This window comes from Camelina sativa, chromosome 3 (genome assembly GCF_000633955.1).
Source record: "Camelina sativa cultivar DH55 chromosome 3, Cs, whole genome shotgun sequence".
Lineage (NCBI taxonomy): Eukaryota > Viridiplantae > Streptophyta > Magnoliopsida > Brassicales > Brassicaceae > Camelina > Camelina sativa.
Genome location: NC_025687.1, coordinates 11,937,444 through 11,955,938, shown reverse-complemented (window position 1 = coordinate 11,955,938; position 18,495 = coordinate 11,937,444). Strand labels below are relative to the sequence as shown.

The following is an 18,495-nucleotide window of genomic DNA, read 5'->3' as shown; positions in this document are numbered from 1 at the left end:
TTTTTTTTTTTTTGTGTTTCTTACATTGATATTTCCTCTCAACGATACAAGCACAAGTTGCTAAAAAAAACCTACAGCTTCCTTACAGAAACTGATGAAACCTTAGACTTGCTTGTTGATGGTGTTTTAGACAATGCTGATGCTTTGAAACCTCCTCTCAATAGACTCGACGCTGATGCTGCGCTTATCTTCCTTCTCTTTGCTTCTAACTCCATTCTTTTCTTGCTCGATGATGACATCGAGTAAGATGACTCGGGAAAGATGGAAGATGCATGGATTAGTGCTCGTTTGTCCCTTCGGTTCTTATCAAACTTGGTTTTGAATTTCACGTTTGATGCAGCTTTAATATCTTCTTCACTCTTTGGAAGAAGTCTTATCCCTAACCCTATCTTCCTTGAAGCAGCCTCTTCTTCTGCTACACGTTTTCTGTGTCCCTGGCAAATTAGAACAAAGTTAGAAAGGAGGAACCGAAAATCGGATTGCAAGCAGAGCAAAACTTGCAAATTGGAACTAACCCTAAGTTGTGCACGTAGAGCTCTGTTTATGGAGTAATCATCAGCATGTCTTGCATCAGAGACTCGCTGGAGACGGACCAAAAGCGGCTCTGCTGCTTTCTTCTTCTGCAAATCTACTTCCTGGTGCTCTAGACGATAAAACGGGTCTGCAAGCTTTCCCTTCTCTGCACAAGTACATCAAAGCAAGTCAAGAATTGTCGGCCAGAACAAATAACAAGGATAAGCTATTGAAAGGCCTATAGAGCTTCTAAATGCAAACTTGTAGTAGAAAGATGGAAACCAACCTTCCTCAGCAGTGAGCTCCATGATTTCTGCATCTTCTACATCATACTCCTCGACCTTCTTCTGGGCACCACTAGTGATTACATACTCGCAATTCTGAGGATCAGTCTGAATGACTATCTCATGTTTGCAGCATGGTGATTTCATTGCAAAGCTCCATATCTAACCATGATAAGATATAAAACTCAGCCATAGTTCTATAGCAAGCAAAAAGAGAATATACAATGCAGCGTAAGGGGTTCTTGAAGGGGTAGGTATGTTCTGGAACCTCTTAAACAGCTGAAGCAAGCAGACGCTCGACTTAATATGACCCAAGGGGTTCTTGAAGGGGTAGGTATGTGACACAAACTTCGTATCTGCGAGTTTCCATAGAAAATGATATTTGGGATTTTGAGTCCTATAATTTGTTTTTGGCTATTGATGTGTAGTAGGTGGTTGGTGAAGAGCTAGGTGTGCTTCCAGGGATGGATTCAATCTTTTCAATGCTTGAACTCGAGAGGCTTGTTGGTTTCTTTAGGCAAGCAACCCGGAAGAACCACAAGGGGAAGACTTTTGACGTTGTGATTTACGATGGTATTAGCACTGAGGAAACTCTTCGGATGATTGGTCTAAGCAGTAAAACAAGGTCTCTTTTATGTTTTGCTTTTCTTTTTTGTACTTCTCTGTGCTTCTTTCCCTTCTTGCAACCCTTAAGGAAGTTTGCTTTTTTGCAGATTGTATGTGAAATATGTGAGAAGTTTGGCCGAGAAGACAGATTTGGGGAGGCTAACAAGTCCTTCCATTATGAGATTTGTTGATGAATCAATGAACGTAAGCGGCAATAAGTCCCCTTTCGATGGTATGACAACTCCTGCCATGTGGGATACTTTGGAACGTTTCTTGGAGGTGATCTGTTATCCCATAACTCAAGTCTCTTTCAACTAATTTTGGTCTGAAATCACATATGGATTTTTGCAAACTGTAGACTGGCGCTTCTGCTTGGAGAGATCCAGAGAGATTCAGGAGTTTTCTTGTAATGGACCCAAACAATCCTATGTCTGTTAAAGCTGCACTACGGTATTGGGGTTGTACAGTACAAGCAGGATCTCATGCTTCTGGGGCGTTTACTATTTCTTCTTCTCATCTGACATGCAAAACCCCAATAGAAGATTTTGTGCCTCTGCCCTTTGCTTCTGCATCGGTTCCATTTACTATAAATGGTCTGGATTGGGACAAAATACTGCTGGACCAAGCGAATGCGAGTATCCGGGAACTTCTTTCTGAAACAGTAAGGAAAGGAAGCAGCTTGACAACAACAGTAACGTTTGATACAGCAAAGAAATTGGTGACTCTTTTCATGCCAGGGTTTGAGAAATCGGAGATCAAACTGTACCAGGTAAAAAGCTTTCTCATCTCCCTCAGACTCTCTCACCCACATTTGTAAAGCTATCCCCATTTCCTTAACCTCTTCTGTACTGGCATAATGTTATTGCCTTCTGTTCACATATGGAAATAAGAAGTGAGAATGATTTTTGGTTTTCTTGCTGAAATTTCAGTACAGAGGAGGTTCTGAGCTCTTAATAGAAGCCGGGGACCAAAGACGGGTGATTAATTTACCGGCTCAGATTCAAGGAAAGGTTGGAGGAGCCAAGTTTTTGGACAGAAGTCTCATCATCACAATGCGGTAATACATTTTAGAAGAACTAATTTGTTCTTTTTTGTACACCAAAGATGTGTAGTAGTCTGTCCCCAAATCCAATACAAACAAAAAAAAAATGAAAGAAAACTCAAGAAGAAAAACATTTGGGACGATCTTGAGATGAATAAACAAGTTTCTCATCACCAGAATGGCTCTGATACTTTGGCAAAACAGCAGCAGTTACAACAATGCAACTGAGTAGAGCCAAGCCAAGTCCTAGACCGTTGACAGTCATTGATTCAGAACCGCGTCTGGGGACGTTCCTCTTAGTCTGAAGGAACGTCAGTTTCTCAAGCAGTCCGGTCTCGGCGGTGGCAATGGCAAGACCGTATGTATAGAGTCCAAAGAAGACGTGCCATGGAAGAAACGTGGTTCTTGTTGTTCGTACTTCTCCTCTATGCCAGAAACTCATGAACCCAGTCACCCACTGCAACACAACGTCATTACTATTAAATCTTCAAAACTGGTCTCACTCAAGAGTTAAAGTCGTAAATTCTGATAACTTAACGCCACAGATTAACATTTCTTAATAAACTGTAATTACAATTAATAAACACCGGAACTTCATCAATAAACTATGTAGGACATAAGAAGAGGCTCTTCTGAAGAGCATAAGTTGAAGTGACAGTCATGACTGGTTCTTCAATCTGCTAAATAATTAATAATTCGTTTTAGTAGTCTTTTAGGGGAATCTTGTCAGCTTTAGCTTCCGTAACAAATCAGAAAGTAATCCCAAGTGGCTATACAATTTCTTCCTTTGTCCATTCTTTGCATTATTGATGGCCAACATTTCAAAAAAAGAAAAAGAAATTATAATGAAAGCAAAGTGTAATCCGACATTTTAAAACATATAATAGTACGTTTTTAAAAGACTTGGAAAGCATCTACTTCTTTTTCGATGATGCATTAAAAATTCATGTCAGATGCTTAATATTATATCTATAGAATAAAATGTAAATATAATATTGGTAGGTGGAAATAGAAAAAGACGAACCTGGGCAGCGAAGAGAGAAACAGAGAGTAAGCCCATCCAAGAATGGAGACTGTAGAAATTGGCAAAAAAGCCACGTTGGTAATGGAACTTTGTCCAAATTCCAAACACAGCAGAGGCCAATGCCACTCCTTGTAGCCATAGATGTACTGCTTTCTTCGTTTTCCTTGAACCAGGTAACCATTTGTGTATTAAAATCGCTGCAGATCACAAGACCCCAGATTCTTGATAAACATATTCAAGAACGAATTGAGGAGGAAATCTTCATCAAAAGAGCATAAAGAGGGATGATCATCACTACCTTCTCCACTTACAAGAATGAAGCCAATCACCATCAGCAGAGGATGGAGAGTCTACATAATTATAATAAACATGATTAGTTTTGAGATCCAGTTGAAATCAAAGAGAGCAAGGAGTGTGATATGATTACAGAGTAGCCGAAGTCTTGACTAGGGAGGAAGAGAGCCCAGTACAGAACCGAAACTGCGATTACTAAACCTGAGAGTCTCGCAAACAAAACCAGTGATAGTCTTGAAGAACCCACACTTCCCATTCTAATTATCTCTCTTCAAAGTTGAGTAGTAGTAGTAGTACACAGTAGAGCACAGTCCCTCAGACTCCGAGAGTTGCCGACAAAAAGATGTTTTGAGAAACTAAAAAAGACATTTTAAGGTTCCGTTCCGTATAAAGACCTCTCTCTCTCTTTATACGGCCCATGTGATTTAACATTTAAGGCTGCTAGTACTGTGCTCATAGTCAGAATGTTGACTTTTTAAGTCCAGGGTAATCCACCATGCTAAACACTTATACAATAATCAAGAAGCTATTGAAATTTTTTTTTAAAAACATTTCACAGCACCAAACGGGAAGTCCACAAGTGCAAAATAACATTGATTGAATATAAGAAGAAAGACGCTATTACCAAGTCTTAAAACAAAGATCCGAAATCAAATTGATACACTCGAAAACCAAACAAGGGGGTTTAGCAGAAACATTACACAAGACTCATGGTTTTTTGTTTTATTGCCACACATACCAGAAGCACGAGCTCCCACTGGGTTTCTTGAGTCTATAGAACCCTTTATAGCAGCGCTTTTTAGGAAGTACGATTTGATACGCCTCTCCCCTGGCCACGCCCACCATATCCATAGCCACCACCGCCGCCACCACCACGGCCACCATAACCGCCATAACCACGGCCACCATAACCGCCCCGTGAATAACCGTTTCGACCATAACCACCACGCCCTCCTCGACCTCCTCTGAATCTCGCGAACTCACCAAATGTCTGGAATCATTACCAACACCGTTTGTTAGTCAATCAGTTTCTCTCAAGATACTGGAAAATTAAGTATCACCAGAAACGAGAGGGGACTAGTTCCAATATGATATTCGACTGTGGAAATATATAAATCGTACCTCAGTATCTAGCTTTCTTTGCTCTGAGAACCTAGGCCTTGCATTTTGGGACTCTCGGTCAATGTTGTTTGATGAGAGGCTATCGAAAAAGTCGTCTTTGTTGTAAACAGGCTACATCAATTAACAATGTGTATGAGACCAGAGAAAGGGAACATAATGGCTTTACTTGATTGGCTTATAAGTCTACTTCACTTACTTTGACCTCGATCTTAGGCAGCTCAGCCTCATCTACAATCGGGGAATCATCATCTTCATCACCATCAAGGGTAGAACTCTTCCCAAGATGACCCCATACTTCATCCTTGTTGAACTTTTCATTCATCGCGGTGAAATCAAAATCTTCAGTGAACTTCATTACCTGGTGTGATCTCTGCCAACAAGGAAAATTATTAGCATACATGGTTATAGTTCATGATATATTTTTAACTAGTAGATCTTTTCCTCGGTAGAAACAAACAAATGCCTCGTCACATTATACAAATCAGTGGGAAGAATATTACCCCTGCTCCTCTTCCTCTTCCTCTCCCACGTCCCCTGTAACCATTATGAGTTGGGAAAGAATGCCCGTTTGGCTGAGGAAAAAAAAACAGCAAATCAGTTAAAATTGTTATCACCAAGAAGACTTTATAGGTTGACGTGTACGGCAAAATCTACTACACCAAGGAAAGAACCTAGAAATTTTCATGCTTCTTTGACAAAGCCAAAGAGACATAGTATGGAAAAATACAATGAGCATTACTACAGGTTCAATTAGATAACAGTTACACGTTATTCCAGCTATCTCTGACATTAGCAAAGGTAAGATTATCATGATATATCTATTAAAGATTTGGCAATATATGTAAATATAAAACCTTCAGAGTTGGCCTCGCAGAGGAAGGCAATGGCAGTATTGGAGGTTGGGCTTCGGATGTAACTGGAACAGATTGTTCCAACCCAGCTGATGATGATACTTGAACCACCTCAACATCTTTATCTGCATTTGTAGAGGGTGGGGACAAAGAGACTGCAGAGGATCCAGACTGCAGCAGTTGGCCAGGAGTAACCAACAAAGGTTTTGGCTTATCTTGGCTAATGGAACTAGAAACTCCAGCAGCAGGAGCAGATGTTAATGGTGTTGCCTGCGGCTGAGAAATTGGACCAGTAACTACACTAGGCTTGTTCGGCAGTGAAAGGATAGGACTTGCTTCTGTGGCTCTAGTGGTTGACAGAGAAAAGGGAAGCACATTAGTTTCCTGCGGTAGGGTAGGAGGCGCAGTAATAGGAGCTTTGTTCGAGAGTAACGGAGGTGCCATCTNAAAACAGCAAATCAGTTAAAATTGTTATCACCAAGAAGACTTTATAGGTTGACGTGTACGGCAAAATCTACTACACCAAGGAAAGAACCTAGAAATTTTCATGCTTCTTTGACAAAGCCAAAGAGACATAGTATGGAAAAATACAATGAGCATTACTACAGGTTCAATTAGATAACAGTTACACGTTATTCCAGCTATCTCTGACATTAGCAAAGGTAAGATTATCATGATATATCTATTAAAGATTTGGCAATATATGTAAATATAAAACCTTCAGAGTTGGCCTCGCAGAGGAAGGCAATGGCAGTATTGGAGGTTGGGCTTCGGATGTAACTGGAACAGATTGTTCCAACCCAGCTGATGATGATACTTGAACCACCTCAACATCTTTATCTGCATTTGTAGAGGGTGGGGACAAAGAGACTGCAGAGGATCCAGACTGCAGCAGTTGGCCAGGAGTAACCAACAAAGGTTTTGGCTTATCTTGGCTAATGGAACTAGAAACTCCAGCAGCAGGAGCAGATGTTAATGGTGTTGCCTGCGGCTGAGAAATTGGACCAGTAACTACACTAGGCTTGTTCGGCAGTGAAAGGATAGGACTTGCTTCTGTGGCTCTAGTGGTTGACAGAGAAAAGGGAAGCACATTAGTTTCCTGCGGTAGGGTAGGAGGCGCAGTAATAGGAGCTTTGTTCGAGAGTAACGGAGGTGCCATCTCTGAAGCTAGTGAAGGAGATGGTGCTGATTGCAGTGTAGATTGCAGGCTTGACGACAGCGTCACAGGTGGTAGAGCAGGGAAAGGCAATGAACTAGGTGCTAGAATTTGAGAACTAGTACTAAAAGGAAATAATGACGAGGGTGGTTCTGGCAAGCTCGAACCCTGCATATTTGATGGACCAGTAGGTGGAGGGGTATTAAAGTTAGGATATTGCAGGGGTTGCTGCAGAGAATTGGGCATTGGCAGCCCATGAGGGGGTCGAATCAGAGACTGTTGATGCAATTGGGGAAGGCCACTGGGAGGTGGGGTGTAGAATCCTTGCCAATACATTGGCGGTTGTGGCGATGCTCCCCATGAAGCAAGATTTCCACTAGGCTGATACAAGGGCATCGAGTTTTGAAATCCCATCCCATGTTGTCCAGGTTGTCCATTATGAGAATTAATGTCAGGCAGTAACCCACTCGCGGTAGAAGGCAAGCTACCAGATGTTGGAATCGGGCCAGGGAAGTGAGACTGCAAAACAATGAAGAGTGGAGAATGAGGACGAATCAATTGACTGTAAAATCACAGAAAATAATATCCTACAACATTTCTAACATTCACCTGAATTATAGCAGGGTCATTATTTATAGTAGGTGGAGGAGGCTGAACTGGTGGAGAAGCTTTGACTTGCAAATCCTGCCAACAACAAGACCAATTAGAGTCCAAAGTGTGGAGGCTGACGACACTAATAAAATGATTAGCATAATAATCCTGCTGGGGATACCTTGATATCAGTTCCACGGAACAATATGTACTCATAAACTTTTTCACTTGGAGGAACTTGCGGACCATCTTTTTTCCTTCCTTCAGTTCCAAATGATCGAACTACACACAGGAGAAATTTTCAGGGATCAGAAAAAATCAACCTCACCAAAAACTACCCCATCGACCACTTAAGACTAAGCTTTCTTGCTCAACCAATAGTTTCAAAAGGCATCACAATTACAATTCAATAGCTTGGATAGTAGACATGAACACTTCTTTTTTCATGAATTCCAAGCACAAGAACAACATCTCTTTCAAATCGAGCTAAAACAGTTCAAGATTGGAGCAAAATTTCACAAGACTAACCAAACAAAAAAAAACAATTGAGTTTCTACCAAATCAGAAAGAGAACACACCACCGGAATCAGACTACGCATCTAATTAAATTATCCAACAACGGAGAAGTGGAAAACGAAATCGTACCGTTTTGAAGTCCGATACTAGATTCATCTGTATTAATATTGTAAAGGATCCCTTCGTATCTGATCTCGCTCTTAGACGTCAAACTAATCAAGCTCCCAACGTAAGAATCCGCACCGGGGCTCGATTTCGCACCCGTATTCTCAGCCGCCATATCCGATCTATGTCTCTCTTCGCCGAAGAAATCACAGACAAAGAGAGAGATTCACGAGAAAAAAAAAACTACAAGTCAAGAAACGGCAAATACACACACACTCAAGGTTCCTTGGATCCCCTTCTTCTTCTTCTTCTTCTTCTTCCAGAGAGAGAGAGAGAGAGAGAGAAAGCTACAGAAGAAACGATTAGGGTTTACTCTAATTTGGGGAGATCGAGCATCTCTCTTTTTTATTATCCATTCCCGTAAAAAGCCCAATTGAGAGAAAAAAAAAAAAAAATACCTATCTGACCATATTAGCCTGGTGTAGCTCCATTGACTTTTATTTAACCACTAACCATAGTATGCCACGTGTACACATGCATGACCTCCTTCGTAATTTCAGCTCAATGGTGTGTTTTAGGCAAACAAAACCACGAGCGAGCCACGAGCCACTCCAATTGCTCGGCTCGTGTTCGCGACTCTGATTACATAATTAACCTCGTGCCTTTTGGAACATTTGCACTCGTGACCTGTTGGTTAGTTTCGTAGTTTAACGACTAAATCAAGTGCTTTTAGCGACCTCACGAGACCACGAAAATAGGAAAGACGAGACTCTTTGGATTTAGCAATCTATGGGCTTTTGAGGTATGATGCCATTTTTGTGGTTGTTTCTTTATGAAGCATGTGTTGAACACTTTTTATGCTTCTTTTGGTTAATAACATAATCATTTGTTTTCTCCTGTTTTGGATTTTCCGGGAAACAAGTTATCTTCCACATCACAAACAATACGGGCAACTCTCAGTGTGTTTCTCCTGATACGGGTCCTCTTATGTTTCTGATGTTGATTGATTTTGTAGGGTCTCTAGCTAGTCAAAATTTCTTGTTTCAAAATTATGGGCTTTAAACTTTAATAGTATTTGCAACAAGAGCATATGGATGATAAAAGTGTGATTGCGACTTGCTGCAAGAAATGCATTTGCGACTATGTGAGTCGAATTAGCTGAAGCAAATGCTTTGGTTGGTGGTGTTATTAATGCATGAAAATTATTTAGAAGTTGTAAGAAAGAGGCTCATAGATGAAGTGAAAAGCATTTTGGTGATAATATAAAGAGTTTTAAGTAGGAGATGAAATTAGAGAGAGGATAACATGTGGTTTGTGTTAGATTAGATATGTACTTATCCATATCTTTACTGATGTATATCATATCTTTGGTAGTTAGGATACGTTTGTACACTATATATGCATGTATCAATAACACAACCTCCTCACGGTGATTACAAAGACTCTTACATGGTATCAAATTTGCGACAAAAAACCTGCTAAATTTTCTAGGGTTTTGTGCTACTTCTCGATCCTGCTCCGCTCTCTTTTCCTCTTCTTCTTCTTTCACTTCGATCTCCCATGATCTCTTTCTTGTCTCCCTTCCTCTCCTCTTTTCTCTCTTATCTTGGCTACCACGTCTCCTCCAAAGAATGACAAGCCATTCGACATCTCTCAGATTCGTGCTTACATACCAATTGTCCTGGACATAGACAAACTCAACTACGACACTTGGAGAGAGATGTTCGAGACTCACTGTCTCACTTATGGCGACTTAGGCCACCTTGATGGATCCTCCTCCCCGACGCCCGCCGCTCTTGCTTCGTCGACATAACACAATGGTTTTATCAAGATGTGGATCTACGGACCTGTACACAATGAGTCTGCAAGACCCGTATGATCCAGCTTGGGTCATGGATTCTGGTGCAACCACCCACGTCACACAACAACAAAGTACTCTACATCCTATCTTTAATTTAGGTTCTCTTCCTCTGATCAAGGTCGGTAATGGTTCTCTTGCACCTGTCACTACAATGGGTAATGGGAGTATCCTTCTTATTCTCGGCCTCTATCTTTGAAAAATGTTGTTGTATGTCTTTCTATGATCAAAAATTTAATTTTTGTTTGTCTATTCGTTACGGATAACAATTGCACCGTTGAATTTGACCCTTTTGGTTTCTCTGTTAAGGATCTTCCAACTCGAACTCCGCGGACATTACATAGACTCTTACACTTTTAAATCTCTTTAAACTAATAGGTTATCTCTCTTAGTTATATTTATTTACCTTTTTAACTTAATTTTCCGAACGCCAAATCAAATGTCAAACTTGGGTAATGTCCTTTTTGGTATAAATAAAATCTCGGTTTATCTGTAAAAGCCTAGAATGAGGCAATGAGCCAAAGTCAAAGTGTGAATGCGAGTTTAAATTAATATGATTACCACTATGTTGCCATAATGGTAATAAATTCACAAAGTGGGGTTCTTCTAGTTGCTAAACAATATAGAGAACTCCTAGCATATCAAAGGAGTTGTTATATCATTGCGTTTTCCACAAATGGAACTTCTTGTCTTTATACCACCAATACTAAAATAAGATTGCCAAAAAGACCAAAATACTATTAATAATTTAATATACATAGAAAAGGAAGTTGTCATATCACATAAGTGTACATAGAAAAGGAAGACGATCACATCATGAACGAACAGTGAAAAATGTTCTCGTTACAAAACTTGCAAAAATGCACCAGCAATAGTTTGTAGAGATATAGATAACAAAGTCGGGAAAGAAATAATGCAGGAAATTACTTAAAACATTTTCGATTAGTTCAAACAAGATTCTCTGCTATATTAGGAACCGACTTCTTCGCTTCATTTTTTTTCCCTATCAATGGTAATCTTTTTTGTTTCAAGCTAGCCTAATTTGCATTCACACACTTTTCACTTGTGTTCATCCTCGATTTCAACTAACAATGTCAAGGTAAAGAAGGATGGACAACCAAGAGACAACATACCTAACTTCAAGTCTAGTTGGGGGTTTATAGATGACATGTAATAAAATTGGAACAAAGATGAAATTAGAACGATGTGTAAAAGTGTTTGTTTGTTGATGATTATGAACGAATACAATAAAAATAGGTATGATGAATAAAAAGTTTTTCTAGGTTTTTATTACTGCCAACGATGGTATAACCTACATCTCCAATTAATTCATAACTTAATCTCCCTCTTAATGTGTCATTAATGGTCTTTAATTCGAAAATTAAATCTCAAGAATTTATGTTTTTTACTGATCAAATGAACAGAAATTCTTGACATTTTTGGACCCCACAAGATGAGAAGCTTCTGAGGTGAATCTTGATATTTTTGGACCTCACAAGATGACAAGCTTCTGAGGTGAATCTTGACTGACATTTTTGGACCTCACCATATGCCAAGCTTAATAATGAACGGAGTCGAATTGTGCAATATATATCAGACACCAACAATCAAGATCCACACTTTTTATTTTATTTTAGCATTAACAGTTATGATTTTGTCAAATTTCCAATAGGATTTGGACTTATACTCAATTATTCATGTTCAAGGGAGACTAGGACAGTGGTTTTTGTTCATATACATGTATAGATGGTCTGTAACGAAAATGACGTATAGCATCTTTAAAAATCACAATTCAAGTTGGAATAATTTAGAGTCTATAGTTTATCCACAAAACTAGTATATTTGGCCGCGCTCTATACCATCATTATAAGAGGGAACAAAAGAACCAATCACCTATGAGACATGATTACAACCTTTTAATAATTGAGCTAAACATAATGGATGTATATAGGGGTATTAGTGTATTACCCATCTTAAACCTTTAAAAATCGTCAGAAATTAGTCCTCAATAACTCATAAATGAGATATGAGTTCCCATGATCTGTAACGTTTCTTCTATCTTCGTTTCATTTTTTTTTTTGGTACAAAGATTTGTAACGATTTTGCCCATTATTATTTTTTTCTTCTAACGAAATTTCCTTTTGTTTTTTTTCAGTAAAAAAATAGTAATTTTTCTCATACTTCAACTTAATTTGGACCAAAAAAGTCAAAACAGTCCAAAATTGGGAATCACACACATTGACACCGCCATATCATTCACAGTTGCGGAACGACGCGTGTCAATATCTGATAGCTTGTTAAATTGCACGTATAGGGGTCCTACCTACAACAGACCAGATATATCACTCGCTTTGTACGGCATTTTCTTCACAAAACAAAAAAGATCTCTCTCTCGTCTGTACACTCTCTAGTCTCTCCCACACAGGTCTAGTCAACGACGGTCAAAGTTAGGTTATCAGGGGGAATCGAACAACGATGACGGATACGACGGACGATATCGCGGAGGAGATTTCGTTTCAGAGCTTCGAGGATGACTGTAAGTTGCTCGGTAGTCTCTTCCACGACGTCTTGCTCAGAGAAGTCGGCTCCGATTTCATGGAGAAAATCGAACGGACTCGTATTCTCGCTCAGGTTTTTTTTTTTTGCTTCTATTTTAGACTTCTCTCTCTCTGTTTTCGAACCTCCGTTGTGATTTTTTTTTTGGGAGAAGTGGTACCGTTCTTTCTCCGATCCGTCTGGAGAACTGAGAATGGTTTCTGACGCTGTGTTTGATCCGTTTTGTTTTTTTTTTTTTTTTTGACATAGAAGGTGGAAGAACGATATGATTTATGTAGCCTCCGATCGGTTTGTTTGAAAAGGAAATGGAAATATAGTTTTTACGAATTGCTTGTGGTTGACGAAACGTGTTTTGGTTTGTTGTTCGATATTTCGTGTTTGTGTTTTTGATTCACACACTCGAGAGTCCTCAATTCGCTTAAGATCTGGTTTGTGCGTTTTTGTTATCTTGTTGGATTCTGGAATCTTACAGTGAAGTTTCTTGCTAGATATTAGATCAAGAGTTATCGACCCTGTGAATGATGATACTATTTTGGTTTTCTTTTTGACTTTTCAGAGTGCTTTGAATCTTCGTCTGGCTGGTATTGAAGATACAGCTGAGCTTTTGGAGAAGCAACTGACTTCTGAAATATCCAAGATGTCACTAGAGGAAGCATTGACACTGGCTCGTGCGTTCAGCCATTTTCTTAATTTGATGGGGATTGCTGAAACTCATCACAGGTGTTAACTATATAAGTGACCTTCACATGTCAAAAACGAATGAAAACATTTTTAGTATATGATCATTGTTATTTGTTACAAAATGAAGTTTGAAGGATACTTGGGAGACTTTTTATGTTTTGCTTTACTTAACCCCTCTTTGAAGCCTAAAAGATTGGTTGATCGTTTAATTGCAGAGTTCGTAAAGTCTGTAACGTTCCACAACTTTCCAGATCATGCAACGATGTGTTCGGTAAGCTATTGCAAGGTGGAATTTCCCCTGATGAGCTATACGACACAGTTTGCAAGCAGGTATACTTCATTGTTTTTTCTTGCTGTGATACTCTTTTCAGTTTTTTTATCTCGTTTCAATATTTCTGATAGATTGGTAACTTTCAACTGCAAGATTAAGTTCAAAGATTCCCATTTCAATGCAAAGTAAAGCCATTTTACTAAACTTTATCCAATACAGGGGGTTGAAATTGTTCTTACTGCACACCCCACTCAAATCAACCGGCGAACCTTGCAGTACAAACATATTAGAATGGCTGTAAGTTGTTGCTAATGCTGACATTGATTGCTATACTTATAGCAAGTAATATTAGGTTTATGGTCTTTGTACTTTGGAATTGAAATATGATACTACTTGCAGCATCTTCTAGAATATAACGATAGACCAGACCTTGGACCTGAAGATCGAGAAACGGTTATTGAGGATCTGGTACTATCTTTCTCAACATATTCCCCGAGTCTCTCTGCTGAAGTAGTATGTATAGCTAATAATTTCATTTCGTTTAAAAGGTTAGGGAGATAACTTCACTGTGGCAGACTGATGAACTTAGACGTCAGAAACCTACTCCTGTTGATGAAGCTAGGGCTGGTATGCTAACTAAAATTTTGTCAATGTCTGAGAAGTTTACTTTGATAAACCAAGGTTCTACTCTAACCATGTATTATTTCCTTGTGTCAGGTCTGAACATTGTTGAGCAATCCCTTTGGAAAGCTGTACCACATTATTTGCGTCGTGTCAGCAGTTCGTTGAAGAAGGTTTTACTTGTTTTTCTTATTTATTGCAGAGTCTGATTGCTGAAGTGACTTGATACTGACACAATGGCATTCCCTATGTCCTCTTCAGCTCACGGGGAAACCACTCCCATTAACTTGTACCCCAATAAAGTTTGGTTCCTGGATGGGTGGTGATAGAGATGGAAATCCAAATGTCACGGCGAAGGTGAGCCTTCAATATATTTCTTTTTCCCCTGAATAATCATTTTGTGTATTGGTGAGAATGCGAGCTTTGCCTCGTATTGCTACATTGTTTTAAGATAGGGTTACTATTTGGCTGGTATAGAGTAATATTAGGATTAGCTTGCTAACACACATGGTTTTTATCAATAAATTTTCAGGTCACCAAAGAAGTATCACTAATGTCTAGGTGGATGGCTATTGATCTGTACATAAGAGAGATCGATAGCTTAAGATTTGAATTGTCTATGAATCGATGCAGCGATAGATTATCAAGATTGGCAGATGAGATTCTTGAAAAAGGTATGCTACTGGGGGACATCTCACGTCTCAGTTTTTTCTTAATTCCTGAGAACACAAAACTTCAACATGTTCATTTTTCTCCTCAGAAGCATCTTCTCTAGATCACCTTGAAAGTAGGGGTCCAACTGTTGGTAGAAGCCAACAAAAAATTCCAAGCCAGCAAGGCTTATCTCTACCTACCCAACTTCCACTCAGAGCTGACCTCCCCTCATGCGCTGGTAAATGATCTCATGCATAGGCTACCCTCTTTTTATAAAACTAATAATGCATGCATACAGACTTTCTTATATATTCACGCTTCATCTTACTAAGTTTCCAATGTCTTACTTGCAGAATGTGGTGAATCACAGTATCCCAAACTTGAAGTTCCTGTGACAGATTATATGCTACTCAATCGTCAGGTGAGGCATAGCTTTAGAGACTCTGACATATGTTTGACTTGTTTTTTCTGGATGGTTGTATTGTATCCAGTAAATATACTCTAGCTTAGTATGTCTGTTTTTGATAGTTCGTTTAATTTTTTTCCTTAAATAGGACGTCCAGGGGATTTCTAGTAATGGCTCAGGCCAGAGTTTGCAAATAAGGATAGCAAATGGAACTTCCGTTAACTCTAATGGCTCTCAGCAAAGTCTTACTCCCCGAGGTTCTTCTTCCTCGAGTTCCCAACTTCTTCAGAAGAAACTATTTGCGGAGTCTCAGAATGGGAGGACCAGTTTTCAGAAGCTATTAGAACCAACTCCACCAAAACGAGCTGGAATTGCTCCGTATCGGATTGTTCTTGGTGAAGTAAAGGAAAAGGTGCTGATCTTTCTAAAATTTTCTCATTAAGTTCATGCAAAGAGCCGGATTTAGCATCGTAAAAAACTGAAAAGAATTCATGTCTAATTGTCCAGTGCGTTTATCTTGAGCTACTTGTAAATAATTTACCAGTCTTCTCACTGTTACAAATTTAACCATCTTGAGAAATTCTATTATTATCTTGAGTAAAACGACTCTTACCATTTATGATCTGTGATTACAGCTTCTGAAGACACGGAGACTTCTGGAACTTCTTCTTGAGGGTCTCCCTTGTGAATACGATCCTTGGGATTACTATGAAACATCAGACCAACTTCTGGAACCGCTACTCCTCTGCTATGAATCTCTGGTAGGATCTTGCTTGATGCGAAATTGTCTTTTATTTAAAAATCATGAACTTCATACGTTAAATTTGTTCTATTCTCAGCAATCATCTGATGCCGGAGTATTAGCCGATGGCCGGCTTTCCGATCTGATCCGTAGAGTTGCTACCTTTGGCATGGTTTTGATGAAACTTGATTTGCGCCAGGTGCGTTTCTTTTCCTTCTTGTTTTGGCTCTCTGTCTGTGATACCTGTCTGATCTAGGATTCATTAATCAGGAAGCTGCAAGGCATTCTGAAGCTTTGGACGCAATTACGACATACTTGGACATGGGCACATATAGTGAATGGGATGAAGATAAGAAACTGGAGTTTTTGACAAGAGAGTTGAAAGGGAAAAGACCCCTTGTCCCTCCAAATATTGAGGTAACACTCACTGTGAATTTCTTTTTATGTTAGTCTCATGTCTCTGAAAATAATTATGAATTTTGGGTAGTAATTACAGCTTATCTTACTGTTAGACCAAAAGGATTGATCAAATAACTTGTATGTAGGAAGGCCAATATGATGATACGAAAGTGGTCTCTGATCACATTATCTGTTTTTGTATGTGTTTAACAACATTAAGAAAACTACTGAACCTTTTCAGGTTGGTCCTGAAGTAAAAGAAGTACTAGATACCTTCCGGGTTGCTGCTGAGCTAGGAAGTGAATCACTTGGAGCTTACGTGATTTCTATGGCTTCAAATGTATGAAAGCTTTCAGTCTTTCACAGTCATTTCTTTGCTGAAGCTAACTTGGACGAGTAGCTGATAAGATTGATTTTTTGCTACTTGTAGGCCAGTGATGTCCTCGCTGTGGAGCTTCTGCAGAAAGATGCTCGTCTTGCCGTCAGTGGCGAGCTGGGAAGACCATGTCCTGCTGGAACGTGAGTTTAATTTCTTGTAGGAATACTTCATTGTAATTTTTCCTCTGCATTCTTACATATACTGGTAACTTCATCTGGAGGTTATTGTCTAATGTCTGTCTCTTATTTTTGATGGCATAAGTTATTGATATGCTGATTTTGTTATATGATGATAGACTGCGAGTGGTGCCTCTTTTTGAGACAGTGAAAGATTTAAGAGGCGCTGGCTCTGTGATAAGAAAATTGCTATCAATCGATTGGTACAGAGAACACATCCAAAAGAATCACACCTGCCACCAAGAGGTATATACACTTGACTTCAACCAAGTCTGTATTTGGAGTATGCTCTGTCTGAAAAGATTTACGAGTTTATTTATGTGCAGGTGATGGTTGGATATTCGGATTCTGGAAAAGATGCTGGACGCTTTACTGCAGCATGGGAACTTTACAAAGCCCAGGAGGATGTTGTGGCTGCTTGCAATGAATTTGGAATCAAAATTACCTTATTCCATGGACGAGGAGGGAGTATTGGGCGAGGTGGTGGCCCAACTTATCTTGCCATACAATCCCAACCTCCAGGGTCTGTAATGGTAAGTTACTTACCCATTTGGACAGTCTTCTTCCATTTTCAGCCAAAGTCCTCACGTACAGTCTTGCATTGACTTGCAGGGTACTCTCCGTTCCACAGAGCAAGGTGAGATGGTGCAAGCCAAGTTCGGGTTACCACAGACGGCTGTTAGGCAGCTAGAGATTTACACAACCGCGGTGCTGCTTGCTACATTGCAGCCTCCTCAGCCACCACGAGAAGAAAAATGGCGGAGCCTAATGGAAGATATTTCAAACATAAGCTGCCAAAACTACAGAAGCACGGTCTATGAAAACCCAGAATTCCTTACCTACTTCCAAGAGGCAACACCACAGGCCGAGCTTGGTTTTCTCAACATTGGAAGCCGGCCAACACGAAGAAAGAGCTCATCAGGGATAGGAAATCTTCGAGCTATCCCTTGGGTTTTCGCCTGGACACAGACAAGGTTTGTCCTTCCAGCTTGGCTTGGTGTAGGAGCTGGTCTGAAAGGAGTCTGTGAGAAGGGTCACGCTGATGATCTCCAAGCAATGTACGAAGAATGGCCCTTCTTTCAGTCGACCATAGACCTTATAGAGATGGTGTTAGCTAAAGCAGATATCCCAATAGCCAAACACTACGATGAAGAGCTTGTCTCAGAGAACAGAAGAGGAATTGGTAGTGAGCTCAGAAAGGAACTGCTGACTACTGAGAAGTATGTACTTGTGATTAGCGGCCATGAAAAGCTCTCGGAGAATAATCGAAGCCTGAAAAAGCTGATAGAGAGTAGACTTCCGTATTTGAACCCCATGAACATGCTGCAGGTTGAGATCCTCAAGAGGCTAAGACGTGATGATGACAACAACAAGCTCAGGGATGCATTGCTCATCACCATTAACGGTATTGCAGCTGGAATGAGGAACACTGGTTAAGACACACTTTGGTCTCATTTTGCTTTGTTTTGAACTACTGTGTGTGCTCGCAGACAAACCTCTGCATATGACTCCTTTTCTTCTTTTCATCTTTCACTTCCTTGCTTCTATTGCTGTTCTGTACATTAAACCGTTGGATATTAAGTAGTGAAGTGCAATAGAATCACGAACAGTTTTAAGTCCATTTGTTTTAGTAGGACTCCAGCTTAAT

The 18,495-nt window shown here is 39.8% G+C and overlaps 5 protein-coding genes across 7 annotated transcripts; 2 read left to right on the top strand and 3 right to left on the bottom strand.

Moving 5' to 3' along the window:
* Nucleotides 7–974, bottom strand: LOC104776682 (coiled-coil domain-containing protein 130). The gene is made up of 3 exons (XM_010500784.2): nucleotides 800–974; nucleotides 516–679; nucleotides 7–434 (listed from the first exon to the last, which is right to left on the bottom strand). Exons 1-3 carry the CDS (start codon nucleotides 942–944, stop codon nucleotides 72–74), a joined length of 672 nt encoding a protein of 223 aa, XP_010499086.1. The 5' UTR covers nucleotides 945–974; the 3' UTR covers nucleotides 7–71.
* On the top strand, nucleotides 1,063–2,618 carry LOC104778879 (uncharacterized protein At1g26090, chloroplastic). The gene is made up of 5 exons (XM_019243665.1): nucleotides 1,063–1,127; nucleotides 1,229–1,422; nucleotides 1,511–1,682; nucleotides 1,762–2,172; nucleotides 2,333–2,618. Exons 1-5 carry the CDS (start codon nucleotides 1,104–1,106, stop codon nucleotides 2,462–2,464), a joined length of 933 nt encoding a protein of 310 aa, XP_019099210.1. The 5' UTR covers nucleotides 1,063–1,103; the 3' UTR covers nucleotides 2,465–2,618.
* LOC104776678 (probable transmembrane ascorbate ferrireductase 4) lies at nucleotides 2,448–4,267 on the bottom strand. Its single transcript, XM_010500782.2, has 4 exons — nucleotides 3,897–4,267; nucleotides 3,768–3,819; nucleotides 3,470–3,666; nucleotides 2,448–2,902 (listed from the first exon to the last, which is right to left on the bottom strand). Exons 1-4 carry the CDS (start codon nucleotides 4,017–4,019, stop codon nucleotides 2,564–2,566), a joined length of 711 nt encoding a protein of 236 aa, XP_010499084.1. The 5' UTR covers nucleotides 4,020–4,267; the 3' UTR covers nucleotides 2,448–2,563.
* Nucleotides 4,343–8,513, bottom strand: LOC104776680 (protein decapping 5). Of its 2 annotated transcripts, XM_019243663.1 has the most exons (9): nucleotides 8,129–8,512; nucleotides 7,665–7,765; nucleotides 7,502–7,576; nucleotides 6,896–7,411; nucleotides 5,740–6,180; nucleotides 5,386–5,457; nucleotides 5,082–5,255; nucleotides 4,886–4,996; nucleotides 4,343–4,754 (listed from the first exon to the last, which is right to left on the bottom strand). In XM_019243663.1, the coding sequence occupies exons 1-9, from the start codon at nucleotides 8,277–8,279 to the stop codon at nucleotides 4,563–4,565; spliced, it is 1,833 nt and encodes a 610-aa protein (XP_019099208.1). In that variant the 5' UTR covers nucleotides 8,280–8,512; the 3' UTR covers nucleotides 4,343–4,562. The 2 variants fall into 2 exon arrangements, with proteins under 2 accessions (XP_019099208.1, XP_010499085.1); XM_010500783.2 differs by lacking the exon at nucleotides 5,740–6,180 and having other exon boundaries at nucleotides 6,455–7,411; nucleotides 8,129–8,513.
* Nucleotides 12,351–18,468, top strand: LOC104776677 (phosphoenolpyruvate carboxylase 4-like). Of its 2 annotated transcripts, none has more exons than XM_010500781.1 (20): nucleotides 12,351–12,593; nucleotides 13,075–13,238; nucleotides 13,415–13,529; nucleotides 13,690–13,767; nucleotides 13,870–13,938; nucleotides 14,019–14,097; nucleotides 14,188–14,264; nucleotides 14,353–14,448; nucleotides 14,624–14,765; nucleotides 14,855–14,983; nucleotides 15,099–15,166; nucleotides 15,300–15,563; nucleotides 15,787–15,912; nucleotides 15,991–16,092; nucleotides 16,164–16,310; nucleotides 16,534–16,632; nucleotides 16,723–16,811; nucleotides 16,967–17,093; nucleotides 17,174–17,380; nucleotides 17,460–18,468. In XM_010500781.1, exons 1-20 carry the CDS (start codon nucleotides 12,438–12,440, stop codon nucleotides 18,282–18,284), a joined length of 3,159 nt encoding a protein of 1,052 aa, XP_010499083.1. In that variant the 5' UTR covers nucleotides 12,351–12,437; the 3' UTR covers nucleotides 18,285–18,468. The 2 variants fall into 2 exon arrangements, with proteins under 2 accessions (XP_010499083.1, XP_010499082.1); XM_010500780.1 differs by having other exon boundaries at nucleotides 14,852–14,983.